At 52.2% G+C, this 23,326-nt stretch overlaps 1 protein-coding gene across 1 annotated transcript in view; it reads left to right on the top strand.

Moving 5' to 3' along the window:
* Pald1 (phosphatase domain containing paladin 1) overlaps positions 1 to 23,326 on the top strand; it is a 62,211-nt gene that overhangs the window by 21,741 nt on the left and 17,144 nt on the right. The window contains exons 2-18 of the mRNA XM_034524374.2: positions 6,034 to 6,247; positions 8,903 to 9,005; positions 11,126 to 11,305; positions 11,914 to 12,078; positions 13,547 to 13,707; positions 13,860 to 13,935; positions 14,711 to 14,862; positions 15,100 to 15,199; positions 15,340 to 15,444; positions 18,168 to 18,263; positions 18,625 to 18,753; positions 19,136 to 19,252; positions 19,334 to 19,489; positions 19,794 to 19,976; positions 20,911 to 21,051; positions 21,264 to 21,335; positions 22,906 to 23,046. Of these exons, the coding sequence (XP_034380265.1) occupies positions 6,063 to 6,247; positions 8,903 to 9,005; positions 11,126 to 11,305; positions 11,914 to 12,078; positions 13,547 to 13,707; positions 13,860 to 13,935; positions 14,711 to 14,862; positions 15,100 to 15,199; positions 15,340 to 15,444; positions 18,168 to 18,263; positions 18,625 to 18,753; positions 19,136 to 19,252; positions 19,334 to 19,489; positions 19,794 to 19,976; positions 20,911 to 21,051; positions 21,264 to 21,335; positions 22,906 to 23,046 (2,262 nt within the window). The 5' untranslated portion in view covers positions 6,034 to 6,062. The remainder of the gene's footprint in view (positions 1 to 6,033; positions 6,248 to 8,902; positions 9,006 to 11,125; positions 11,306 to 11,913; positions 12,079 to 13,546; positions 13,708 to 13,859; positions 13,936 to 14,710; positions 14,863 to 15,099; positions 15,200 to 15,339; positions 15,445 to 18,167; positions 18,264 to 18,624; positions 18,754 to 19,135; positions 19,253 to 19,333; positions 19,490 to 19,793; positions 19,977 to 20,910; positions 21,052 to 21,263; positions 21,336 to 22,905; positions 23,047 to 23,326) is intronic.

Genomic DNA, 23,326 nt, shown 5'->3' with positions numbered 1-23,326 from the left:
GCCCAAGTATGTACAATGAAGATCCTGGTCCTGGCTAGCATGGTGTGCTTTCATAGTCATCCCTGCCCTTCCTGGGGAGAGTAAGTCATTCTGGCGTTTTAAAATAATTTAAAAATATTGTTTATGTATTGAAGAGGGGGAGGGGACGGGGAACACAGCATACCTGTGGCACTCGAAGGACAACTGCAAGTAGGGTTCTCTTCTGTGTGGATCCTGGGGCTCGGATGCTGGACCTCAGGCTTGGCAGCAGATACCTTTATCCACTGAGTCATCTCATTGGCCCCAACTATGGACAAATTGATTGAACTTAAGGGTGATTCTAGGCCAAGAACCTGGATGTTCTTACTGTGTTCTGGGTCTCCCAGGGATAGTTCCCAGGTAGCTCAGTCTTGCTTCTGAGGACTAGCAAGCTGCGTGCTCTCTTGTCCCAGGCCAAGAAGGAATGCCTCTCTCTAGCTGACCATGAATTTAAAAGGGTTTATTAGTTTATTTATTTTTTTTAGATTTATTTGTTTTGGTTTATGTATTTTGCTTGCATGTATACATGGGGCCCCCAGAGGTCAGAAGAGGCTGTTAAATCCTTTCAAACTAGAGTTGCAGATGGTTGTGAGCCACCATGTGGGTGCTGGGAAGTGAACCTGGGTCCTCTGCAAGAACAGCAAGTGCTCTTAACTCCAGGGCACGCTGTCTCTAGCTCATGAGCATTTGATCCTTCTGCTTCCACCAACCATGTTTTGGGATTTTAGGTGTGTCCCACCATGCCTGGTTTCTGCAGTGCTGAGATTGAAACCCAGAGCTTTCATAGGCTCTAGGCTCAACCTTAAGGTCCATAAAAATACAAAACAAAGAGACAAAAAAAGTTAGGAAATAGTAACGGCCTCTCTCCTTCCCAACCCTTCAGAGGTTTCATTTAGTTTCCGATGGATACCGTTCTGGTTTTAAAGAAGAGGTGGGGGAAGGGAATTCAAGGGACACATTGGCCAACTCAGGTGCAGGACAGACAGGACCCTCTCTTTGCTAAGCTGAGTCACCTGGAGAGTCCCTCTTTGCCTATTCCACTGTTGCTCCGGAAAGCACCTCCTAGGCCTCCTTGCTGGTGGCTGGAATGCCCACTGGACATTAGCAGTGGCTTTCCGCAGGAGGATGGTCCTGGAGGGACTCAGAGTTTCGAGAACTGGTGTAGTAGGGGAGGCCCCATGACCTCTATCTAGCCTTGAAACTTGTACTAAACTAAATTAAACTAAAAAAAAAAAAAAATGGGGCTGGAGAGATGGTTCCATGGTTAAGAGCACTGACTACTCTTCCAGAGGTCCTGAGTTCAATTCCCAGCAACCACATGGTGACTCACAACCATCTGTAATGGGATCTATCTCATGCTCTTCTCTGGTGTGTCTGAAGACAGTGACAGTAGACTCATATACATGAAATAAAAAATTGTTTAAAAAAAGAAAGTCATTCCTGAAGGAACCGTGTTAGGTGTAGGAGATTTAGCAGCAGTGGACAAGTATAAAGGAAAACCTGAGCCCCGGCTTCACTCTTGGTGCTGAAGTGTGACTTCAGGGTTCTGTGTCTGTTCGGCGCTAAACGCCAGCCTTGGTCAAGACAGTGGCTCACCTGGCAGGGTGGGCAGCGATGGAGAGACTCTGCTTTGCCGACTATGAGCTGATTCCTTTTGGGGTCAGTCTGGTCTTCTGCTTCTTCTTTTAGGCAAGCAGTGGGTCCAGACTTGGGGAAGATGCGTGGTGGCTCTTGCTGGGAACAGTGAGAAGCGGCTGGTGCGGTGCGGTGCGGTGCGGTGCGGTCAGGGAGACTTCCTGCAGGAGTTGCGCATCTGTTGGGTAGAAGGAGGGGTGTGTGCTGTAGGAGAGTTTCCTTCCACCTTATGGAAGGCAGAACTGGCTTGTTGGCCCCTGGCTGCAGGTGCTGGGTGTACGGCTCTCACTGATCTTGAAACCTCAGTTTCCTTTGCTGGGGTCTGATGGTCTGGACAAGCCTGGGCAGCTCTGTCCTCCAAGGTGCCATTGAGGCTTCGTGCTGTCCTCCGCCCCTACAGCCGACTTTAAGATCCTGTTCTTGCCTTTTCTAGATGGCCATGCTCTGCTGTGAGGTAACAGGAGTTGGCCTTTGGGACCTGGCCTATTTCTCTTCATATGATGTTTGTGACTCTGTTGTGGTGATGTGTTTCCGCTGTGCCGTTGTGGCTGAGTGCATCCCCACGACACAGATCTCTTTTGTGCCTCTGTCTGTTACTTGATGGGAATGAGTAAAGTTGGTCTCAGACACTGGCACTGAGCCCTGAGGCTCCCGAGGTTATACAGGAGCCATCCCCCAGACTTGTTCTCTGGTAGAGACTTTTAAGTGGAAGTGCTGAGTCATGTGACAGTCATGTAGTCACCTTGGTAAGAAACTTGAGGACTTCTGGGCTTGGGGTGGCTTATGATTATCATCCCAGGACTTGATGTGTGTGTGTGTGTGGGGGAGGGTCCGAGGTTACCATGGGTTCGCCTGGACTCCATAGTGAGTTCCTGGCCAGCCAGAACTGCAGAACAATAAATAAATATCAAACAAACAAACAAAAATACAGAACTGCTCTTTTTGAAGTAACCACAGGGCTTCACTTGACCAGCTGTGTGAGAGCCTGGGAATTCCACCTTTAAAAGCCTGTCACTGAAGACTGAGAATGAGCACGGTCATCTCGAGTGCTTGTTGGACGTATACGAGTCCTTGGGACCTCTGGAAGAGCAGTCTTATCCGCTGAGTCCCCCCCCCCCTCCTTTGGCCCATCTTTAAGCAATTCTTTCATGTTTGTAAACGTCATGACAGATTCTCAGCTGTCTGGAGATCCACGTATTGGTGCCCCTCCACCGTTCCGGACTTCCTGCTGTTCCTATGGTTCAGAAACAATGGCGGCAACCAACCACGAATGAGTCTGTAGACCAGAATGCACCTTTCCCTTTGCCAGTTGATTACCCCCAAGTATTTTGTTAACCTGTCTTGTTTTCTGTTGTTTTAAGACAGGGTTTCTCTGTGCAGCCGGGGCTGTCCTGGAACTCTGTGTAGACCAGTCTGGCCTTGAACTCACGGAGATTCACCTGTCTCTGCCTTGAGAGCTGGGACTGGCATGCACCACCCTCTCCAGGCTGTATTTTGTTATCCTAAGGCACAGCAGGTTGTTTACATACCTAGGCTCATGGACTGCCGAAACAGTCATGTTTCATGCCCATGCTCCAGTCTACCTCCAATATTGTCCCGTTAGAGCCTCAGGAACTCACCCACAGCCCCACTGCTGTGCTGGCCACTGTACCACCGACCTTAGCAACCTGCAGACCCTTTTGTGTAATAGGACCTCAAGGAAGAAGCTGTCTGAGGCTTGCAGCTGTCATGGGAGGGACGACCTCTCCCAAACCGCAAGGTGCCCTATGGCCGTGTGGAGAGGGGACATTGGATGAGGGCTACTGATGAGGGCCCTGGGTTTGCTCCGTTGCCTGCACATCTTTTCAAGGCCCTGTTTTCAAAGGATGCTGCCCACCCTAGCTGCTTGTTCTGCCAGCTGTGCACATCTGTATTGTCTGCTGGGCCCCCTTGCAGGCCACCAGTTGGTGCTGGTCATTGTCTGTGAGCCCAAGGGAAGGCAGAGGAGAGACGAAGGATGGGTGGGGCAGAGCTGAGCTGTGGGAATGAGCCTGGGATTGACCTGTGGCAGCTGCGGCTGGCCGTGGGCGCATGCCCGTTGTCCCTTTCTTGGAGCCGTTTTTTTTTTTTATTCACATTCCTTTGGCCCAGGCTTCTGGAAGGAGGCCTGGGAAACTGGTACAGAGCCTGGCAGCTGGAGAGGCTGCTGAAGGAGAGAGTGCCCTCTCTTGGGCCCTCAGCTGTGGTCCACCGAGAAGGCCCATTTTGCGAGCTACCTGCTTTCCTACCTGGGAATGTAAAAGGTTCATTCTTTGTACCTCTGAGGGGTCGAGGATTGAGCTGTGTATCAAGAGTCAGGAAGACTGTGTTTTTCTACACAGGCGTGGGCAGTTCACCAGGGTTGCCTTGAGGCTCCTTGGAGTTTTCAAGGATGGCAAGACTAAAGAAAAGGGGAGCCCTTTCTGTGTTTCTATATGGTTGGAGAAGGTTCTAGACGGGCAGAGGAGGTGCTCAGTTTCTCTCTGAGTGTCCAGGCCAGCAGACAGCTCTGGGGGTGGAGCCTCTGTATATAGTATCGAGAGGCGTGGGAGACTCTACTTGAGCGGTGTGAGCTCCGAGTCAGGTCTGGGAACTGCAGACTGACTTGGCCTGTCTTTTTGTTGACCTTGTGACCCCACAGCACATATCTCTGGGTGCCACTGCAGTGATGAGAGGGTGATGGGGGTGAGGGGTGATCAGGAGCAGACAGGACCCATTTATCCATGCCTTGCAGCTGGGAGAGTTGTCATGTTTTAGAAGGCTACATAGTGGGCTATCTCCCAAGGGTAAAAGGGTGTGGGAGCACTACCAGAATTTGCTCCTGGTAGTAATATCTGTGCCATCTGTGAGGCCATGGCCTCTGCGTGCCTAGAAACTCCCATGATCCCCTCTGCTACTCTCCATGTTGGGACACCCAGCCTTGTTCTTAGCAGATCCTAGGCTCCAGTAAGACTACCACCCTCCAGCTCTTTCACTGTATCCCGGATATATTCCTGTACTTGCTCTAAACAGGTGTTAACTTTAACCACAGGCTGGTGAGACCTGTTTCCTTCAAATCCAGGATGCCTAGCGTTCTTTGGGTGAGGAAGTGCCTCCCGGTCTCCCGAAGGCTCACAATACTGATCAGATGTTGGTCTTGGTTTCTGTGGTAGCTGTTTTCTTTGAACGTTTCATCTGACGGACGCTCATCTAGTTTGGATGGCTCTGGCCTCATTGTAGGAAACTCACGGGTAGAGTGTTTTCCTGTGTGTCTGTTTTAGTGGAATGATGCAGAGGAGATGACCAGGGCCTCGGTGCAAGGGACACGCGTGGGCCCTACAGTCCATTCTCATCCAAGCCCTCTCTACCCAGCTTCATCTCCTACTCTGAGCCTGGAAGTCCTGAACCACCATGACTTTTGTGGGTGGCTGACCCTTCCTGACTGTACCCTGTGTTACCCAATGATTAATGCTCTCTGGCTGAACTGCACCTCTGTCTCTCAGCCTTTCTTTCTTTTTCTTCTCCTTCTCCTTCTCTTCTTTCTTTCTTTCTTTCTTTCTTTCTTTCTTTCTTTCTTTCTTTCTTTCTTTCTTTCTTTCTTTCTTTCTTTCTTTCTTTTTTTAAATTTCCTGAACCTGTTAGCTGGGCAGTGGTGGTGCATGCCTTTAATCCCAGGGAGGCAGAGGCAGGTGGATTTCTGAGTTCGAGGCCAGCCCGGTCTACAGAGTGAGTTCCAGGACAGCCAGGGCTACACAGAGAAACCCTGTCTTGAAAAACAAAACAAAATTACCTGAACCTGTTTATGTTTGTTATTTTTTTTTAATTTTTATTTATTTTTCTGTATGTGGGTATTTTGCCTGCATGCATGTGTCTTATATGGTACCTATAGAGACCAGAAGAGAGACTTGGGTCTCCTGGTTAAACAGTTAAATATTTATGAGCTACATAGTGGGCTATCTCCCAAGGATAAGAGGGTGTGTTCCTCTGGAAGAGGAGCCAGTGCTCTTAACCTCTGAGCCATCTCTCCAGGCCTTAGTGGCCAGCACAGCGTGCTCTCCCCTGCACCCTCTGGGGTCCTGGCTTGGCTTTCCAGGCCCCTTTTCTCCCTCCTGTGCTTGGCTCCAGTCTGCTTCCACTTCTTCTTAAGAATACACAGGGGGCAGGGACGGCTCCAGGAGGCCCTGGGAGAAGCCCCTCTAAGTCACTGGAGCCGGTCCCTGTGTTTCTGTGTAGAGAACTCTCCCACGGTGTCAGCAGGACAAGGCATAAAGGCAGGTGCTCCGAGAGTCTCTGTGGAATTGCTTCTTCCGGGGTCGAGTGGCCAGGGTCCTCCTTCTTTGCCTTTCCTCTGTCCCTCTGAACTGTGTACCCTCTTACCTGCAGGTCTGGGGTCCTGAGGCCCCTGGCAGACTATGGGTACAACGGCAAGCACAGCACAGCAGACAGTCTCGGCTGGCACGTCCTTGGAGGGCCTGCAGGGCAGCAGCAGCATGGACGGCCAGCATTCTCTCAGTGTGCAGTCTTTCCATGCCACAAGTTTACACAACAGCAAGGCCAAGTCCATCATTCCCAACAAGGTGGCTCCTGTTGTGATCACGTGAGTATCGGAGGACACGTGATCGGGTCCCCGGAAGACGTGGACTTTGGGGGAGGGGGGCATCTGCGTGCATTTACTGTTTACAGACTGCCTCCAGTTTTGTAGATTAACCTGCCCTTCCCCCCAGCCTCACCCAGAGAGTTTAAGCAGTATTTCTGGAATCACACTGTGTCTTAGTTCTTAGTTAGGTTTCCATTGCTGTGAAGAGACACCAGGATCAAGGCAACTCTTGTAAAGGCCGACATTTAATTGGAGCTGGCTTACAGGTTTAGAGGTTCAGTCTATTATCATGGTGGGAAGCAGGACAACATTCAGGCAGACAAGGTGCAGGAGGAGTCTGGAGTTCATCTTGTTCCGAAGGCAGTTAGGAGCAGACTGTCTTTTCTGCAGGGACCCAGGAGGAGGGGGTCTTTTCTGCACTGGGTAGAGCTTGAGCATCGGACCTCAAAGCCCACCCCCACAGTGATGCACTTCCTCCAACAAGGCCACGCCTCCTAATAGTGCCACTTCCCATGACCCAAGCATATTTAGACCACTACACACAGCAAGCAGGTAGCAGGGCTGGGGTCTCTTCTGAGTCTCTGGGCCTATATTGCTTACCCATCTGTGGTAGCCTTAGCTGGGCTAGGACTTGCCGTGTAGACCAGGCTGTCACAGAGATCCACCTGCTTCTGCTTCCTGAGAGCTGGCGGCATTAAAGTTGTGTGTCATGGTGCTCGATAGTAGATTAAAAAAAAAAAAAAAAAAGACTGGAGAGCTGGGAGCTCCTCTTCCATGCTCCAGTTGGGACTTTTAGGAATCAACCTTTATTTACTTATTTACTTATTTATTTATTTATTTAACATATGTGAGTACACTGTAGCTGTCTTCAGACACACCAGAAGAGAGCATCAGAACCCATTACAGATGGTTGTGAGCTACCATGTGGTTGCTGGGAACTAAACTCAGGACCTCTGGAAGAGCAGTCAGTGCTCTTAACCTCTGAGCCATCTCTCCAGCCCCAGGAATCAACCTTTAGGGAATAAGGAGGTAGAAGTTTGTTTTTGTTAGCATGCTTTCAGCTACCTGGACACCTAAGCATCCAGGAGGACTGGAAGGATGGACATCTGTATGCGGGTGAAGGAATGGGTGCTTCTGAGAGCTAGAGATGAGAGAGTGGAGGAACCCTGGGTCTGCCTCCTGGGGAGCTGGAGCCTCGTTCTCATCTCTGGGCCTTTCGGGAATGCAGGAAAAAGAATAAGCTCCAAACAGAACGATGGGTTTGGCAGAGGCCTGGGAGATGGGCCTTCTGTGTAAAGAAGTCTGTAGGTGGAGTGATCCGTTAGGTTGCTGGCCCCGGGGCTTGGCAGGATAGCAGTAATTACCATAAATCACTGTGCTTGGGATAAAGGCAGACGAGCAGTGTCCTGCAGCAGTGACTTGACAGACCTTGGAAGTCAGTCTGCGTTGCTGGGTCACCAGTGTAGTGGCACACACTTTTAATCTCAGCACTTACGAGGTAGTAAGTTTGAAGCCAGCTGGTTAAACATAGTTTTAATTCCAGGCTGGCCAGAGATACATAGTGAGAACCTGTCTCAAAACAAAAACCCAAAAACAACAAAAGAAAATAAAACCAGAGGGGGTGGGGGACAGGGAGATGAAGAGGGAGAGAGAGGGGGGTTAGCAGTTTGGGCATTGAAGGCAGCTTTGGGAAAAGCAGGTCTGGGGCCTGGCTCTGCCTCCTTTCCCCTTGCTTGTGCAGCCTCCCTTCACCCTACTTGTTTAGCTCTGTCCTACTGGCAGCTGTTTTACATGGTGCCTGAGCAGGCGGGTTTCATGCACGGTACAGTGGCAGTGGGGCTTTGTGTCTGAGTACATAGCATCCTGCTTTAGTGATTGTGCCTTATCTGGCTTACTTGTCTATAGAAACCACCATGGGCTTGTTTAAACAGCTGGTGTGTGATCAGGCCTATTGTAATAGTAAGGTCCGAGGAATTGGAACACCTGTAAACAGCCAGGGTAGGGACACACCCTTCACATCTTGTATGATGAACTGCACTGGACTCTGGAATTGGAAGTGTTCCAATCACAGCCTGAGGGGTGGGCCATCCACTGGCAATGTCTCAATCAGGCTTTGGGTTAGACCACCATAACAGAGTACTGCCCATACAGAATGCTTGAATCGAGACAGATAATCACCTCTCGTTTGGGTGTTCAGGCTGGTATGGCAGCCTGTGACCATCTAGGCTCCTGTAGTGTCTTGTCTCAATTCCATCAGCATGTGCTTCTGTCTTTTGGGATGGCTATTCTACTTCTTCCAGGGGCAGGGGAAGGCAAAAGACAGACTAGAAGACTTTCCTTTTAGGAGTGGCCCACAATTTGCCCTCCCTCTTTCCCTCTCATATCATTGGCTAGAACTTAATAACAGGACTGCTGCTAGCTGCAAGGGAGGCTGGGAAATGTGCTAGCTGCAAGGGAGGCTGAGAAGTGTTAGCTACAAGGGAAACTGGGAACTGTAGTTTGCAATGGGGTAGCCCAGGTCTCAGTTGTCTCAGCAATGGTATTCTGGGTATGAGGATGAAGGAGCAGCTGTATGGGTGGGGGTGAGATGGCTTTGTTCTGGTGACAGTGTAAGGGACCAACAGAGGTTGTCTGACTCCGGTTTTCACTATGCAGGTACAACTGCAAGGAGGAATTCCAGATCCACGATGAGCTGCTCAAGGCCCATTACAGGATGGGCCGGCTCTCAGATGCCACCCCTGAGCACTACCTGGTGCAGGTGAGGGCAGCCCCATCCTCACCCTTCTTTGCCTCTTCTCCATTTCCATCTTCTCCCACTCTATCTTTGTCTCTCAGTCCTTCTCTGGACCGCAGGGCATTTTCCATATGCTAGGCAAGCATTCTACACTGAGCCATGTCCCCAGTCCCTCACTGATAGTTCTAGGCAAGCAAGTATTGCTGAGCCATGCCCCAACCCCTCAGTTCTTCTTAACCACTCTTGGGGTCTAGAGTGTGTGAGGTGGAAAGGACCTTACAGATCATCCAGTTGAGGCACCAGCTTACTGCATCCCGCAGGTGAAATCTGGCCCACCACCTGCTGATATAAATAAAGTTTTATTGGTCCACTGTTAGGTGCATCCACTTGGACATCACCTGCTGCTACCGAGTGCTTTGATGGCAGAACCTCCAGCCTGTAACAGAGCCTGCATGGCCTGCCCACAAAGCAGGAAATGTTTGCTTTCAGTTCTTTGCAGGAAAGATTTGCAGATAGATGGGAAAGTTGAGTTAGACAGAAAAATGGGTTTCAGGGATGCAGAGAAGGTGGGCCATCATGATATGTCATCAGGAGCCAGACCCCATATTTCTCATGCTCCCCTCTCCCTCTTAGGGTCCTGGCCCCAGAACTCCAGCTCCTGCTCTCCATCCCTGGCCTGTCTAGTATTCTCCATCTTCTGTAAGAGCGTGGTTCTCAACCTTCCCAACGCTGCAATCCTTCACTACAGTTCCTTGTGTCTTGGTGACCCCCTCCCCAGTCATAAAAATCATTTTAGTTGCTACTTTATAACTGTAATTTTGCTGTAATTTTGCTTATGAACCGTAATATAAATCTATTCGGAGATAGAGATTTGCCAAGGAGGTCGTGACCCACAGGTTGAGAACTATTTTTTTTAGACTCTAGAAGAGTCTGACCCTCCAAATTTTAGAGTTTCAGATCTTATTTGGCTTAGCTTTTTTTTTTTTTTTTTTTTTTTTTTGTTTCTCTGCTCCCCCCCATGTCTCCTGGGGGTAAAAATTCACAGACCTGCTAGTTTTAAATCTGTGTTGTTTGCTACTGTTGCCCTGGTGAGGGCCGTGTTGCAGTGACGAGACTTGGGAGGACCGACCGATTGACTGCTTGTATGATAGACATTGTGGGGATGTCTGGCTTATCTGGGAGTGCAGGTCTCACTCCTTGTCTGTCATGCAAGGATCACAGATTACCCAGGGTTCTGGTTTGCCCACGGATGAACTCTTGACCGACCAGTATTCTGGTCCCCCCACCCCTCCCACACCCCATTCCCCGTGGTCACTGTGTGCCATTTCACCCAAGTCTGGAGTTCTCGAAACTGGTGGGTATAAGAGGAATCATAAATTCCAGAGAGCTCGTATAAAAGACATATAATCCAGGTGTTTTATTCATAAGGTGGAAGCCAGATTGGGCCGGTTTGGAGCTATTCTAATTTATATCTCAGTCACATGTCTCCTGTCACTTGCCGTTTCTCCTGACCACATGCTCACGGTCCACTGCGCCTCTTGGTGGCTTCCTCCTCTCTCTTCTCTGTCCTTTCTTCTCCTCCTTCTCTATCTGTGATTCCCCAGCCAAGTAACTGAAAACCCACCTGCCTCTATTTATTGCCCAAATCGTAGGCTTTTATTGACCAATTAACTTGGGGAGTTTTGTTTACCTAACAAAAGCTGGGTGGGGGTCCGCTCCATCTTCGAGCAACCAGGTTTTAGGGTATAGAATTTAACATTTGAATACAAGCATCACCAGACCAATCCCCCACAGGTGGGGCTCCAGGAAGGAGCTGGCCTAATTATCTTCTATCTCAATCTAGACTTGACCTTCTTTTTAAGAGCCTAGCTTTGGCCACAGTTCCAATATCTGGTCTCTTCAAGGCCTGGCTGGCCCCAAGGTCACCTTTTATATGAAGCTTTCTCTGGTTCTCCTGAACCCAACACCGTTGCCATCACAGATGTCTGTTCCAGGAACCTGCAAGCAACTTGAGGGTGGGACGGTGTCTCCAGCCCCACCCCCATTCCTGCCTCCCTGTTCCCTAGCCTAGATCCCAGGACTTAGTTCTGTCTGAGGAGAAACCCTTGAGTCCCTGATTGATCCGATGTGGTTCTCTCTGTCAGGGTCGCTATTTCCTGGTGCGTGATATCACCGAGAAGATGGACATACTGGGCACCTTGGAGAGCTGTGGGGCTCCCAACTTCCGGCAGGTGCGGGGCGGCCTCCCTGTGTTTGGCATGGGACAGCCCAGCCTCCTGGGGTTCAGGAGGGTCCTGCAGAAACTCCAGAAGGATGGGCTCAAGGTGAGCTTTCCAAGGAGGCTGGCCCTCCATGGCAAAAGGTGATCTGAGAATCTGGGGTGGTTCACCTTGGGCTGGGGAGGGAAGTGTGGCCTGGAACTTCAGAACAGAAACTGGAGAGTATGTATTGTATTGTCTTGTTCAGAAGTGCCCAAGGTCAGAAGCCTCTGGTATACCCCACTCTTGAGAGCCTCAAAGGGACTGAGAAGGTGACAAGGGAGCTACTTCCCAACTCCAGAGACTGCCACATGATGGGCTAGCTCAGTCTTTCTTTAGCTGGTCTTTGTATCAGGCAACTGATACAGCACAGGACACTGTGCTAGGTATTGTGGGCCCATGGAAAGGACCAGAATGATTCTGCCTGGGTGGTGTGTAGTCCTCCAGAGAGAAAAGACAGACCTACTGACCTACTAATACTTGTTAATACGCATGCTAGTGTAATACTTGTGAAGATAGTCACCCTGGAAAGAGAATGGATAGGTGCAACCTCACCCTGGATGAGGGAGGAACTATCTGGGCAAAGGCCTATAGGTTGGACAGGGGAAGGGTGTTCATGCAGGACTGGGGACAGGTGTCTGTGCAGGACAGGGGTAACGGCTTCTTTTTGCCAGGAGTGCATCATCTTCTGTGTGCGGGAGGAGCCTGTGCTGTTCTTGCGTGCCAAGGAGGACTTTGTGTCTTACACACCTCGAGACAAGGAGAGCCTTCATGAGAACCTTAGGGACCCTGGGCCTGGGGTCAAGGCTGAGAATCTGGAGCTGGCCATCCGGAAAGAGGTGAGGGCCTGAGTGGTGACCAAATGAGAGCACCTCCCTCAGTTGGCCTCAGATAGCTGAGCCAAGACTCCAGGCTGCAGCCCAATTCTCCAGACACGCCCCTGAAACCATTCCGGGGGCGAGAGCGACTCAGCCTTCTCTGGCTCACACTCCTTAGCTTTTGTGCCCTGCTGGGGTGAGTGATAGGTTGCAAAGTTGACTCCTCTGTCCCAGCTAACCTATTTCGTCCCTCTCCCATGCTGCTTCTCCTTTGTTCCCCAGTCCTGGTTTAGGGAGGGGCGAGAAGAGAGCTAGGTTAGGAGACTCTCTTAGTTGGGGTTTTACTGCAGTGAAGAGACATCATGACCACTGCAAGTCTTAAAAAGGACATTTAATTGGGGCTGGCTTACAGTTCAGAGGTTCAGTCCATTATCGTCATGGCGGGAAGCATGGCAGCATCCAGGCTGACATGGTGCTGGAGAAGGAGCTGAGAGTTTTACATGTTAATCTGCAGGCAGCAGGGGAGTGTGTGTCACACTGGGTGACATAGCTTGAGCATATGTGACCTCAAAGCCCGCTCCCACAGTGACACACTTTCTCCAAAGCCATACCTCCTAATAGTGGCCATTTCCTATGGCCAAGCATGAGTCTGTGGAGGCCATTCCCAGTCAAACCACCATGGAGACTGTCTTAGGGTTTTACTGCTATGAATAGACACCATGACCAATGCAAGTCTTATAAAGGACAACATTTAATTGGGGCTGGCTTACAGGTTCAGAGGTTCAGTCCATTATCATCAAGGCAGGAGCATGGCAGCATCCAGGCAGGCATGGTGCAGGAGGAGCTGGGTGTTCTATATCTTCCTCTGAAGTCTGCTAGCAGAATACTGGCCTCCAGGCTGCTAAGAAGAGGGTCACACCTGCTCCAACAGGGCCACACCTTCTAATAATGCCACTACCTGGGCGCCCGGCATGTAGAAATCATTACAGAGACCCACGGCTGAAGTCTGGCTATTTACTTGTCAGGTGGAGCCCTGAGGAGTCAAGTGTGCTGGGCCTGTTTCTGAGAATCTGGGGCTTCCTCTTCTCTCCCACGGCACCGAGGCTTGGCCGGGGCTCTGAGACAGGAACTCACCACAGAGATGTGTGAATGGAATTCAGGGTCACAGTGCTTCAGAGACAGATGCGTGAGGGAAGGTCCAGGCCTTGCTGGGGACCAGGCTCTTTCTACCTCTCGCTGCATTCTGCTTCAGCTGGCGGAGCCTCACCCTGGCATTCAGGGGCCTTAGTGCATTTCCGCTGCTCACTGGGAAGACCCCTCCCGATAACCTCCATGGAGGTCATGATTGGCTCATGCAGGTCTGGCAGCTCTGGAGTCTGAGGCTGAGAACCTCTGGCCTTGTGATTCCCTCCCAGAAGAAAAGAAGGGACAACCAGGGAGGCCTAGGAAGCTCAGGTCATATGCCTATAATCCCTGCATCTCCTTCTAGATCCATGACTTTGCTCAACTGAGAGAGAACATGTACCACGTGTACCACAACACAGAGGACCTGCGCGGGGAGCCGCACACCGTGGCCATCCGAGGTGAGGATGATGTGCACGTGACCGAGGAGGTGTTTAAGCGGCCGCTGTTCCTGCAGCCCACCTACAGGTACCTGGAGCTGATGTCCTCTCTGGGCTGGCTCTCCAGCTGCTACCTCAGTTTCCCCCATCTGCATATCAGACCTGTGCTCGGGAATGAAGGGCTTGAGCTGCTACTCAGGGTCCTTGCCCGGCTCATGGGCTGCCTTCTTGTCCTGTCAGATATCACCGTCTCCCCTTGCCAGAGCAAGGGGCCCCCCTGGAAGACCAGTTTGATGCCTTTGTCAGCGTTCTTCGGGTAAGTGGGACTGAGGTGGGTTTTGAGAGTGGTGGGTAGGACGAGGTGCTGGTAGTTGATCTCCATGGAGATCAACTTAGAGTGGGTGTGGCCTCTGGCCATCTGTGGAAAGTTCCATCTATGGTTTATATGGGGTCTAGTATGTTGGGGTGTAGGGTTGTGTCTGTGACCTTATGTGCTTATATGTACTATTTGCAGTGTGTCTGTGTGTGCACCTGTGCACGTGGATACACAAGCTGCAATTCTGTCATGCCAGAGTCGAGCACTAATGCCTGGAGGACCCTGTTCTAGCCATGGCTTGGCTGCACACTCGCTGAGTGGTGTTGGAGACTCTTTCTCCTCTCTAGACCTCTCCTTCCTCTCTTCTTGAGTTAGACTTGAGATGCTTGCCTCAGAGATCTGTTTGCTAATATTTACTGGGTTTTGGGGGGAGGACAGCTTTCTGTCCCAACCCATTTTGGGATAATGCCTCGATTTGTATTTATAATGGGGAGAGGTCAGGTCAATGTAGGGCCTGGGACCCTTTGAGTAGCTTCTACTCCAGGCCCCATGCTGTTCCTGGCCTGTTCTCTGAGTTCCTCTGAGGTTGGGCAGGGGCAGTTCCTGCCCTGGGTGGGAGCGGATGGGTTAGATCTGGCTGTGAGCTGGACATCAGAGGCCTTGCTGTTTGTCTGACACCAGCCTGCTGCAGATGTTGCGAGCTTGACTGGGGGCCTCAACTGTAGGGTTTTCCCATACACTGTTGTCTGATGGTCTTTCATGTTCCCTTCTGCAGGAGACTCCCAGCCTTCTGCAGCTCAGAGATAACCACGGGCCTCTCCCTGCCCTCCTGTTCAGCTGCCAGTCAGGTGTGGGCAGGACCAATCTAGGCATGGTCCTGGGTACCCTCGTCATGTTCCACTACAGTAGAACCACCTCCCAGCTAGAGTGAGTGGCCGGGGATCCCGCCAGTCGATGGGTGGAAGGATGAGAAGGGGAGAGAGGGTGAAGCTGCCTCTGGGATTATGGGACCACATCCAGATGATTCTTTGCATCATTTGCCACAGATTGGTTTTGTGTGCTAGAGAGAGAGGTTGCTGGACCGTTCTGGGTCTCCATTCCCCCAGTGGCTGATGGGTAGCCAAGGGTGGTCCCTGATTACACTCCCAATTCTCACCTTGTCAGGGCAGCCTCCCTGCTGACCAAACCCCTGTCCATGGAGCAGTTTCAGGTGATCCAGGGCTTCATCTGCAAGGTGGCCCAGGGGAAGAAGATAGTGGAGGAGGTGAGGAGGGGGCTGGGTCAGGACATCAGGGGTGGGGGTGGGGTGATTTTTCTGTCACTGGTGTGTGTGTGTGTGTTTTTTCTCTCTGAAAGTCCTCTTCTCTGTCTCTCCCATTCCCTGTCCCCCTCCTGTGGTCCTAGGTGGATCAAGCGATCAGTGCCTGTGCAGAGCTGCATGACTTGAAGGAAGAAGTCCTAAAACACCAGAGGAAGCTGGAAGGCTTCAGGCCAGAGAGCCCGGAGCAGGTGAGGCCAGGAGGAACATGCTGGACTCTGCTTGGGACTGTTGTTTTTCAGCCTGCTTGCCTCTCTGTCAGTACAGTAGTTTCTGGAGAGGGTGGGGTGGGGGGATGGGGAGTGGGCAGCTGGAGCAGCGGGAAGGACGAGGAAGAGGGAAGTTTATTTTTTCTGAGCAGGTCCCTTGGCTGCAGAATAAACAGGACGGACAGAGGGGCCTGCTGAGACCTCTGGACTTACACATTTCCCAGAACCTCCCATTAGTCAGCTTCACGTTAGGATAAAGAGAAACCTAAGAGTGTGAGAATCGGTTTGTAAAAAAAAGGAAAGGCTAGCCAGGGGTGATACAGGCTTATAAATCCCACACTGCATGGGGACTGTGGGTTCCCGGGGCAGCCTGGGCTACTTGGTGTGTTTCAGGTCAGTAGGGAGAGAAGGGTTAGGGAGAGAGGGGAGGAAGGAGAAGAGAGTCCTGTTCCCTACCCCGCAACCCTCCTTTGGAGTGCCTATGGTTCTTTGACACTGTTCTCTGGTCAGCACATTATTGTGGGCATGCGTTTCGGGACACGCGTCTCCCGTAATGGACAGAGGACAAAAAGACAGAAGAGGCAGCCGGCATCCTGAGGTTTAGAGCACATCTCCAGTGACCCAAGAGTTCCTGCTTGGCCTTGCCTCTTAAGGAGCCTGTCACCTTCCAACAGTGTCACCCCAGGATCCAGCCTTTAATTCAGGGGTCTCTGGGAGCACTCTCAGGATTCATACAGGGGCTCTTCCTGCAAAGGAATCTTCTGGAGTTTCCATGGGAAGGGCAAACTTGGTCCATCCCACAGCTTCAGGAGGGGGAGGGCTGGGCTAGCTCACAGCTCTTGTCTTGAGCTCTGGGGAGAAGACTGACTGACTGTGATTGTGCATGGTGCATGGGACGACTCAAAGCCCTTACAACCCTTACTTTGTTTAACACTTAAAAGCAAGCCCCCGAGAGCTGTGCTCCACGATGGGAAAACAGGAAAAGCAATGCTACCTCATGCCGGCAGCGGCCTGAGCATGCTGGCTTCTCTTCAGCGGTGTGTGATTCTTCGTGTAGCCACGTCTTTTCGTTTTAGTGTGAATTTTGTCATTGAGACACCCCACACCCTGAATTTTGTCATTGAGAAGAGTTTTTGATGGTTTTGTCACTTAAACTCGTGACCAGGTCAACCTGCGTGGGCCTGGTGAGTCAGACTTGGGGCTCCCGACCCAGCTGCCTGGTCACCGTCCTGGTTGTGTCTCTTACAGGGATGAGGTCATCTTGGTCATCTGCTGTGTAGATTGTCTTCATTGCCCTGCTTGTGAAGTGGGGCACGTGAAGATAAGTGGCTGTAGGGCTGTTGGGGTTGTTAAGTGAGGAAAGACGCGTGGGACACTTAGAAGAGGGCTGAGTGTCACCTGTTGCTGTCACTAGACAGCACCCAGTTGTTGACACATGAGCTGCTTCAGGCCCCCGTACTGTAATTGCGTTTGTCTGGAGACACTTCAGCTAGCCTTATCTGGAATCCTCTCTTGCATCTGCAGCGGGGTCATCAAGGCCCAGGGTTACCCCCTAGTCTAGACAGGGGTCAGAGGCCATCAGAGCAGAGCCTGGGGCTCATGCTGGATCTTTGTTTCTTTGGCATCAGTCTTGTGGGTAGCTCATGTGTCCTGGCAGAGCTGTTGTGTTGCCATGGCAACTCAGAGGGGCATGACTGAGACTGTGCCCCCCACCCCCACCCCACACCTAGCATCCTCACTTTCTGGCTTTCTGCAGAAAAAGTGGCACAGCCCATGGAGGTGCAGAGTCCCAAAGGTGGGGGTGGGGTCCAGTTTTCCCATAGGCTCTGACCCTTCTCTCAGGCAGTTCAGTTCAGATCTCACTTGTCATCTAGGTTACTGACCTGGCTGGAGGACTGTGACACTTGAGGGTCAGGGGGTGGGACATGGGATCTTTCTGATACCCCATTGTCCAGAGGAGGCTGGGCTGGGGTTAGGAGAGGGAATCCTATTGTTTACTATGTAGTTTCTCTCTATGAATTAGGGGTAGTAATAGTTTTCTGGAGTATCCTCTCTCTCTCTCTCTCTCTCTCTCTCTCTCTCTCTCTCTCTTTCTCTCTCTGTGTGCGTGTGTGTATCTGTGTATATGTGTGTGTATGTGCGTGTGCATATGATATATGTGTGTATGTATCTGAGTGTGTATGTGTGTGTACCTGGATCTTAAAGGAAGGCTCCCCTCAAGAAAGGAAAAGGAAATGGGCAGTGGCGGCACACGCCTGTAATCCCAGCACTTGGGAGGCAGAGGCAGAGGCAGAGGCAGATAGATCTCTGAGTTCAAGGCCAGCCTGATCTACAGAGGTAGTTCCAGGACAACCAAGGCTACATAGAGAAACCCTGTTTCAATAAACAAACCAAGTAAAGATTCAACACAGAAGAAATGGAACATAATGGAGTAGTCGTCCTATTGTCTCCTCATCCCTGTCCCTGTCCCAGGGCTGGGAACTGGCCTGGAGAGCCAGCATCTGCATTAGAGCCACCCATGCCCAGTGTGGTCACCACAGGGTTCCGCATTACACATGAACCACGGCAAATGGGCAGACACAGGGAAGGACTTCCAGCCTGGCAGAGCTGTCTTGGAGCTAGGGAGAGTGCCTTCTGGGACTCTACTATTCTAGGGGGAAGCCCTATTAACACCCCATTTCTCCCTTCCCCCTCCCTGTCCTCAGGAGTGTGGCAGTCAGCATGCTGTCCAGCAGAGGGCGCTGTGGAGCCTGGAGCTGTACTTCTATCTGATCCTGTTCAACTACTATCTGCATGAGCAGGTGGGGCTGAGGGATTGCCAGCCCTCCAATCCCAGCCACAGGGACCTCATGGGGCAGGGAATAGAGTGAGATTGTAATGTGTGTTGGTCCCTGAGAAAGGTTGGGAGGGCCAAGAACGGGTCCCGGTGAGCGTTGTTTCTGTTCTGCCCCCCCTCCCCCCATTTCCCCTCTCCCCTCCCAACCCAGGCCTAGGCTCAGTATCTCGGTCAGGGCAGAAAACATCCTGTTCCTCCCTCTCCTGCTTGTCCTCCCCTGGGTCTCAACGATACCTTTCGGGGCTCCCTTTCTGTGACTAGGCAGGGAGGGCTCAGGATGGCCCCACACTCCTCAATGCCCCGTCTCTCTTGGCCTCGGGCTGCAGTATCCCCTGGCCTTTGCCCTCAGTTTCAGTCGATGGCTGTGTACACATCCTGAGCTGTATCGACTGCGGCTGGTGCTGAATTCAGTGGGGCCCTTGGTACCTGGGGACCTCATCGCCAAGAGCTCCCTGGTGAGTAGCTGAGTAGTTGTGAGGTGGGCTGGGTTGGCTGGCCCCTGGCCCCACGGAGTTCTAGATCCCTGTAGGGCTGGGGAAGTATTGCCCGGGGGGGGGGCGGGGCGGCGGGTTTCCTGTGGGACCAGAATGTGCCATGCTCTGGCTGATGTCCTGCCACCTTTTCTTCAGTCTCAAAGCCCAGAGCTTTGATGCAGAGTCAGACTAGGCTATAGAACATCTGAGCTGGAGCCTCTCTGGAGGCCGTACGCCACCACATCTTTGTCAGTGCATCAGTAAGGCCGCAGGGTCCAGCCAGCCTTGTATGCCCTGTACCCAGTAGGACACCATTTCTCCTCCACCCCAACCCCACACTTCACGTTTGGTGTCCTCCCCACAGGAAGCAGATGATCTTGTTTCCCCGGATGCGCTCGGCACTATCAGAGAGATGGATGTAGCCAACTTCCGGCGTGTACCTCGAATGCCTATCTATGGCACCGCCCAGCCCAGTGCCAAGGTGCCCCCTCTCAGGCCTCGGGGTTCAAACGTGGGGGTAGGGAAAGGATAGCCCTGACCCTGATGGTCCCTCATCCCTCAGGCCCTAGGCAACATCCTGGCCTACCTGTCTGATGCCAAGAGGAAGCTACGGCAGGTGGTCTGGATCAACCTGAGGGAGGAGGTTGTACTAGAATGTGATGGTCACATGCACAGTCTGTGGCCCCCCGGGCCGACCCTGGCCCCCGAGCAGCTGGAGGTAAGGTTTCTGGCCTTTTGCATGGTTTGCATGGGAGGCACTTGGGTGAAGAGAGACAAGGGAGAGAGCCAGAGGGCCCTTCGTTCCTGTTGTATGATGAAGAGCTGAGGCTTAGTGGGGGGGATGATTGTTCCAGGACTCTATTCCCGTGTCCCCATGTCCACACATCCCCACACTCCTGTGCCTTTTCTGCCTCTGCAGTGTGGTTCTGACCTGAGGCTGGGGCTCCCGAGTTCTGACCCATGGCTTCTGCCTCTCAGGCCTGTCTCAGTGGCCCCTGCCCCCTTGTCCCGCTCTTGTCCAGGCTCTGGAGTCCCAGCTGAAGGCCCACCTGAGTGCTCCTGTCCCCAACACCAAGAGCCCTACCGCCCCCAGGTTCCAGAAGTGCCTGACCACACAGGAGGTCTTCAGCCAGCACCAGGGGGCCTGCCTTGGCCTCACCTACTGCCGCATTCCTGTGCCAGACTTCTGCGCCCCTCGGGAGGAGGTGAGGGGCCCGGTCTCTGGGCACCAGATTTCACTTCCTCTTCTCTGGCCTGGGAAAAGCAGCTCAACTCTGTAATGGGACCAGGGGATTGTCTAATGGGATCCATATGAGGCCTCAGAAGCATGTTCTTATCCTTTCTATGTATGTGTGCTTATGTGCACACACATGGGCCCATTCCGTGTGTATTCTACCTTCATATCCTTTGTATTGTGGGGGTAGTCTGTGTGTCGTATGTTGCAAGCATGTGCACCATATGTCACAGGGAAGGGTGTGTGCTCATACGTCTGTTGGAGAAACATATGCTACACGGTGCCATGGTGGTGTGGGGTGTAGTTCTCATTGGGGTTCATGGTGTCATTGGGGGGCAATCATGGGGAAAACTGTGTGACTGAGGTCGTGTTCATGTAGCAGCTGTAGGTCTGTGACAGATGTCTGTTTGCAGCCGTCTGTGTGGTTTGCCTTTCAAGGACTTGCTGGTGTATCTGTGGGCTGTGTACGCCTGTATGTGTGGCCTGTGGATGTCACTAGGATAGTTGTCAGGGCTATTGCCTTTTGCTTGGCTTTGTGGGCGCATAGCCAGTGGAGTGCTGCCCCCTGGTGGCTGCTCAGGTAGGGACACAGCACTAGACTGGAAAACTTACATGTGCATGAGGGTTGGCATACTGAGACCCAGAAATGTGTTGCGTCTGCTATATGCCCAGTCCTGGGTGCCTGGGATAGAGACAGTTATGGGTGTATACATGAACACGGCTGTTCATATATGCATGTTCTTGTATGTAACCTCATGAGCTGTGTGTGCACATGAACTAGGTTATGTGTATGATGAGTCACGAGGGGACAGAAATCTGGGATTACCATTTGGATGGCGGTCCCCACTGTGAGTCTGGACAGCCAGTGGCACCCCTGGACTCATACTGTGGTCTTGTCACCCCAGGATTTTGACCGGCTGCTTGAGACCCTGCGAGCTGCTCTCACTAAGGACCCAGGCACAGGCTTTGTCTTCAGCTGCCTCAGTGGCCAGGGACAGACCACAACCGCCATGGTGGTGGCTGTGCTGGCCTGCTGGCACATTGGGGTAGGTGTGGCCTTTTGTGTAGGTCAGAGGTCAGCCCAGGCAGGGGTGGGTACTGACTATGGTGAGTGTGGAAGGGCAGAGGTCGTGTCTGATGTCATCTAAGGGGCCCTCTTCCATCAGTCCTGGCAGACCCTCAGCAGGGTTTCTGGGTGTGGAGGTGTGGGAGCATGTAGAATAGGGAGAGGCTCCATCTCAGCTCTGTCATCCCTCAGGGCTGTCCCGAGGTGGGCGAGGAGGAGCTAGTGAGCGTGCCCGATGCCAAGTTCACCAAGGGCGAGTTTCAGGTGGGTATGCCCCATCCCCCCTACACCCTACTGCTCCCTGGGAATGCTGTGCAGGTCAGAATTCTTGGGTCCTACTGGTAGCTGGGTAGGGTGAGTCTGTCTGTCTGCTTCCCAGGTGGGTGGACTGGATCCAAAACAGCTTGACTCTTAAGCCTCTGTCGTAGTAGATGGGGTCTGGACCCTCCCCTACTTGGCTAGGTAATCTCGGTATCGTCGATAACTACCTCATAGTTGCTTGAGACCCAGCCGTGGCTGGTGCTCCATGGAAGCCTGCAAGCTACTCTGATCTGTTGGTCCCCCTGCTTTAGCTCAGGGGCTCTGGCTGGGCAGCCATTGGCATTCGGATCCAGTCTTCTGTTTTTTGTACCTGCCACGCATCATGTGACATCTCAGACGTGTAACACCTTTCTGTACACTTGCCCTATAGCTGAGCAGTGGTTGGCTTCGCGGTCAGTTTCTGCTCACCTGTGCTGACTGCCCTCTTGGCACTCCTCCCGCCCTGACCTCTGAGAGAGGTCAAGGCTGTCAATCATGCAGTACCTCTGGGTCCCTGGACATGCTCCTCTTTCAACACCCGTTTTCCTTTTAGGGTTGGTGTTCACCCCCCCTTTTTTTTTTTCTTTACTTAGAGTGACGAAAATATACTAACAGAAATCAAATTCTATGCTAGCCTGGTCTATATTGTAACTTTCAGGACAGATAGGGCTACACAGTGATACCTTGTCTCAAATAAATAAACGAGTGTAGTTCAGTGGTGGAGTGTTTGCCCGGCGTGTGTTCAAGGCCCTGGACTGGATCCACCACTGCAATAGATAAGAAAAAGCCAGAGCAGAAGAAGTGAGGGGCTGTGGGTGTGGCTCAGGGTGCTGTTGAACACACACAGAGGCCTGGGCTCAAGCCCAGTGTCAAGGACCCTAAGCAGGAGTGGTAGCTCACACCTGTGATGCAGGTGGGAGAGGCAGGAGAATGAGGAGACCAAGGTCACTCTACCACGGAGGGAGTTGGAGGAGTGCCTGGAGCAAGAAGGATCCTTGTCTCAAAAAGCTGGGGGACGGGGCAGTGAGCTAGCTGGGTTGGTAAAATGCTTGTCCAAACAGGAACAAACTAAGGAGTAAGATGAATCTTCGTAAGGAGCATCATCTCACTGGCTCTCCCATCATCTCTGGCTCTCCCATCATCTCGCTGGCTCTCCCATCATCTCTGGCCCTCCCATCATCTCTGGCTCTCCCATCATTTCCCCAGCTCTCCTGTTATTTCCCAGGCTCTTTTTTTTTTTTCCCTCTCTGTATAGCCTTGGCTGTCCTGGAACTCACTCTGTAGACCAGGCTGGCCTCAAACTCAGAAATCCACCTGCCTCTGCCTCCCAAGTGCTGGGATTAAAGGCGTGCGCCACCACTGCCCGGCTCCCAGGCTCTTTTTGTCAGCACCATGTGTGCCTTCTGGTGTAGGAGCCTGTGCATATGTTGTCTGGGTGATACCATAGCCCTGTACTGCCCTGAAGTGGGTGAGAGGGCTCAGGCTGAGATCTCCCTCTCGACTTTCTGTCCACTCACCCCTCCTCTGGCCCCAGGTGGTGATGAAGGTGGTACAGCTGCTGCCGGACGGCCACCACGTGAAGAAGGAGGTGGATGCGGCGTTGGACACTGTCAGCGAGACCATGACACCTATGCACTACCACCTTCGGGAGATCATCATATCCACCTACCGACAGGTGAGCGCTGGCCTTGGGCCCCTTCCTCTGCAGGATGGGCTGTGGTTCACGTCACGGGAGTGAGGGTAGGGGAGATTGGTGGTGTGGAATTCAGGGGGCAGCAGGTCCTGTGGGTCCTTCCTAAGGCTTTAGGGTTTTTTGTTCATTTCTTTGCTTTTTGTTTTGATTCCACCTCTTAGAAAGGCATATGGACCTGGAACAGAAAGGGTAGCAGCTCCAAGCCACTCCCACCTGCTCTACCCCTCCCACCCTGGGCAGGATAACATACATATTAGAGACT

The sequence above is a fragment of the Arvicanthis niloticus genome, chromosome 20, assembly GCF_011762505.2.
Source record: "Arvicanthis niloticus isolate mArvNil1 chromosome 20, mArvNil1.pat.X, whole genome shotgun sequence".
Lineage (NCBI taxonomy): Eukaryota > Metazoa > Chordata > Mammalia > Rodentia > Muridae > Arvicanthis > Arvicanthis niloticus.
This window is presented reverse-complemented; position numbering and strand designations above follow the sequence as displayed.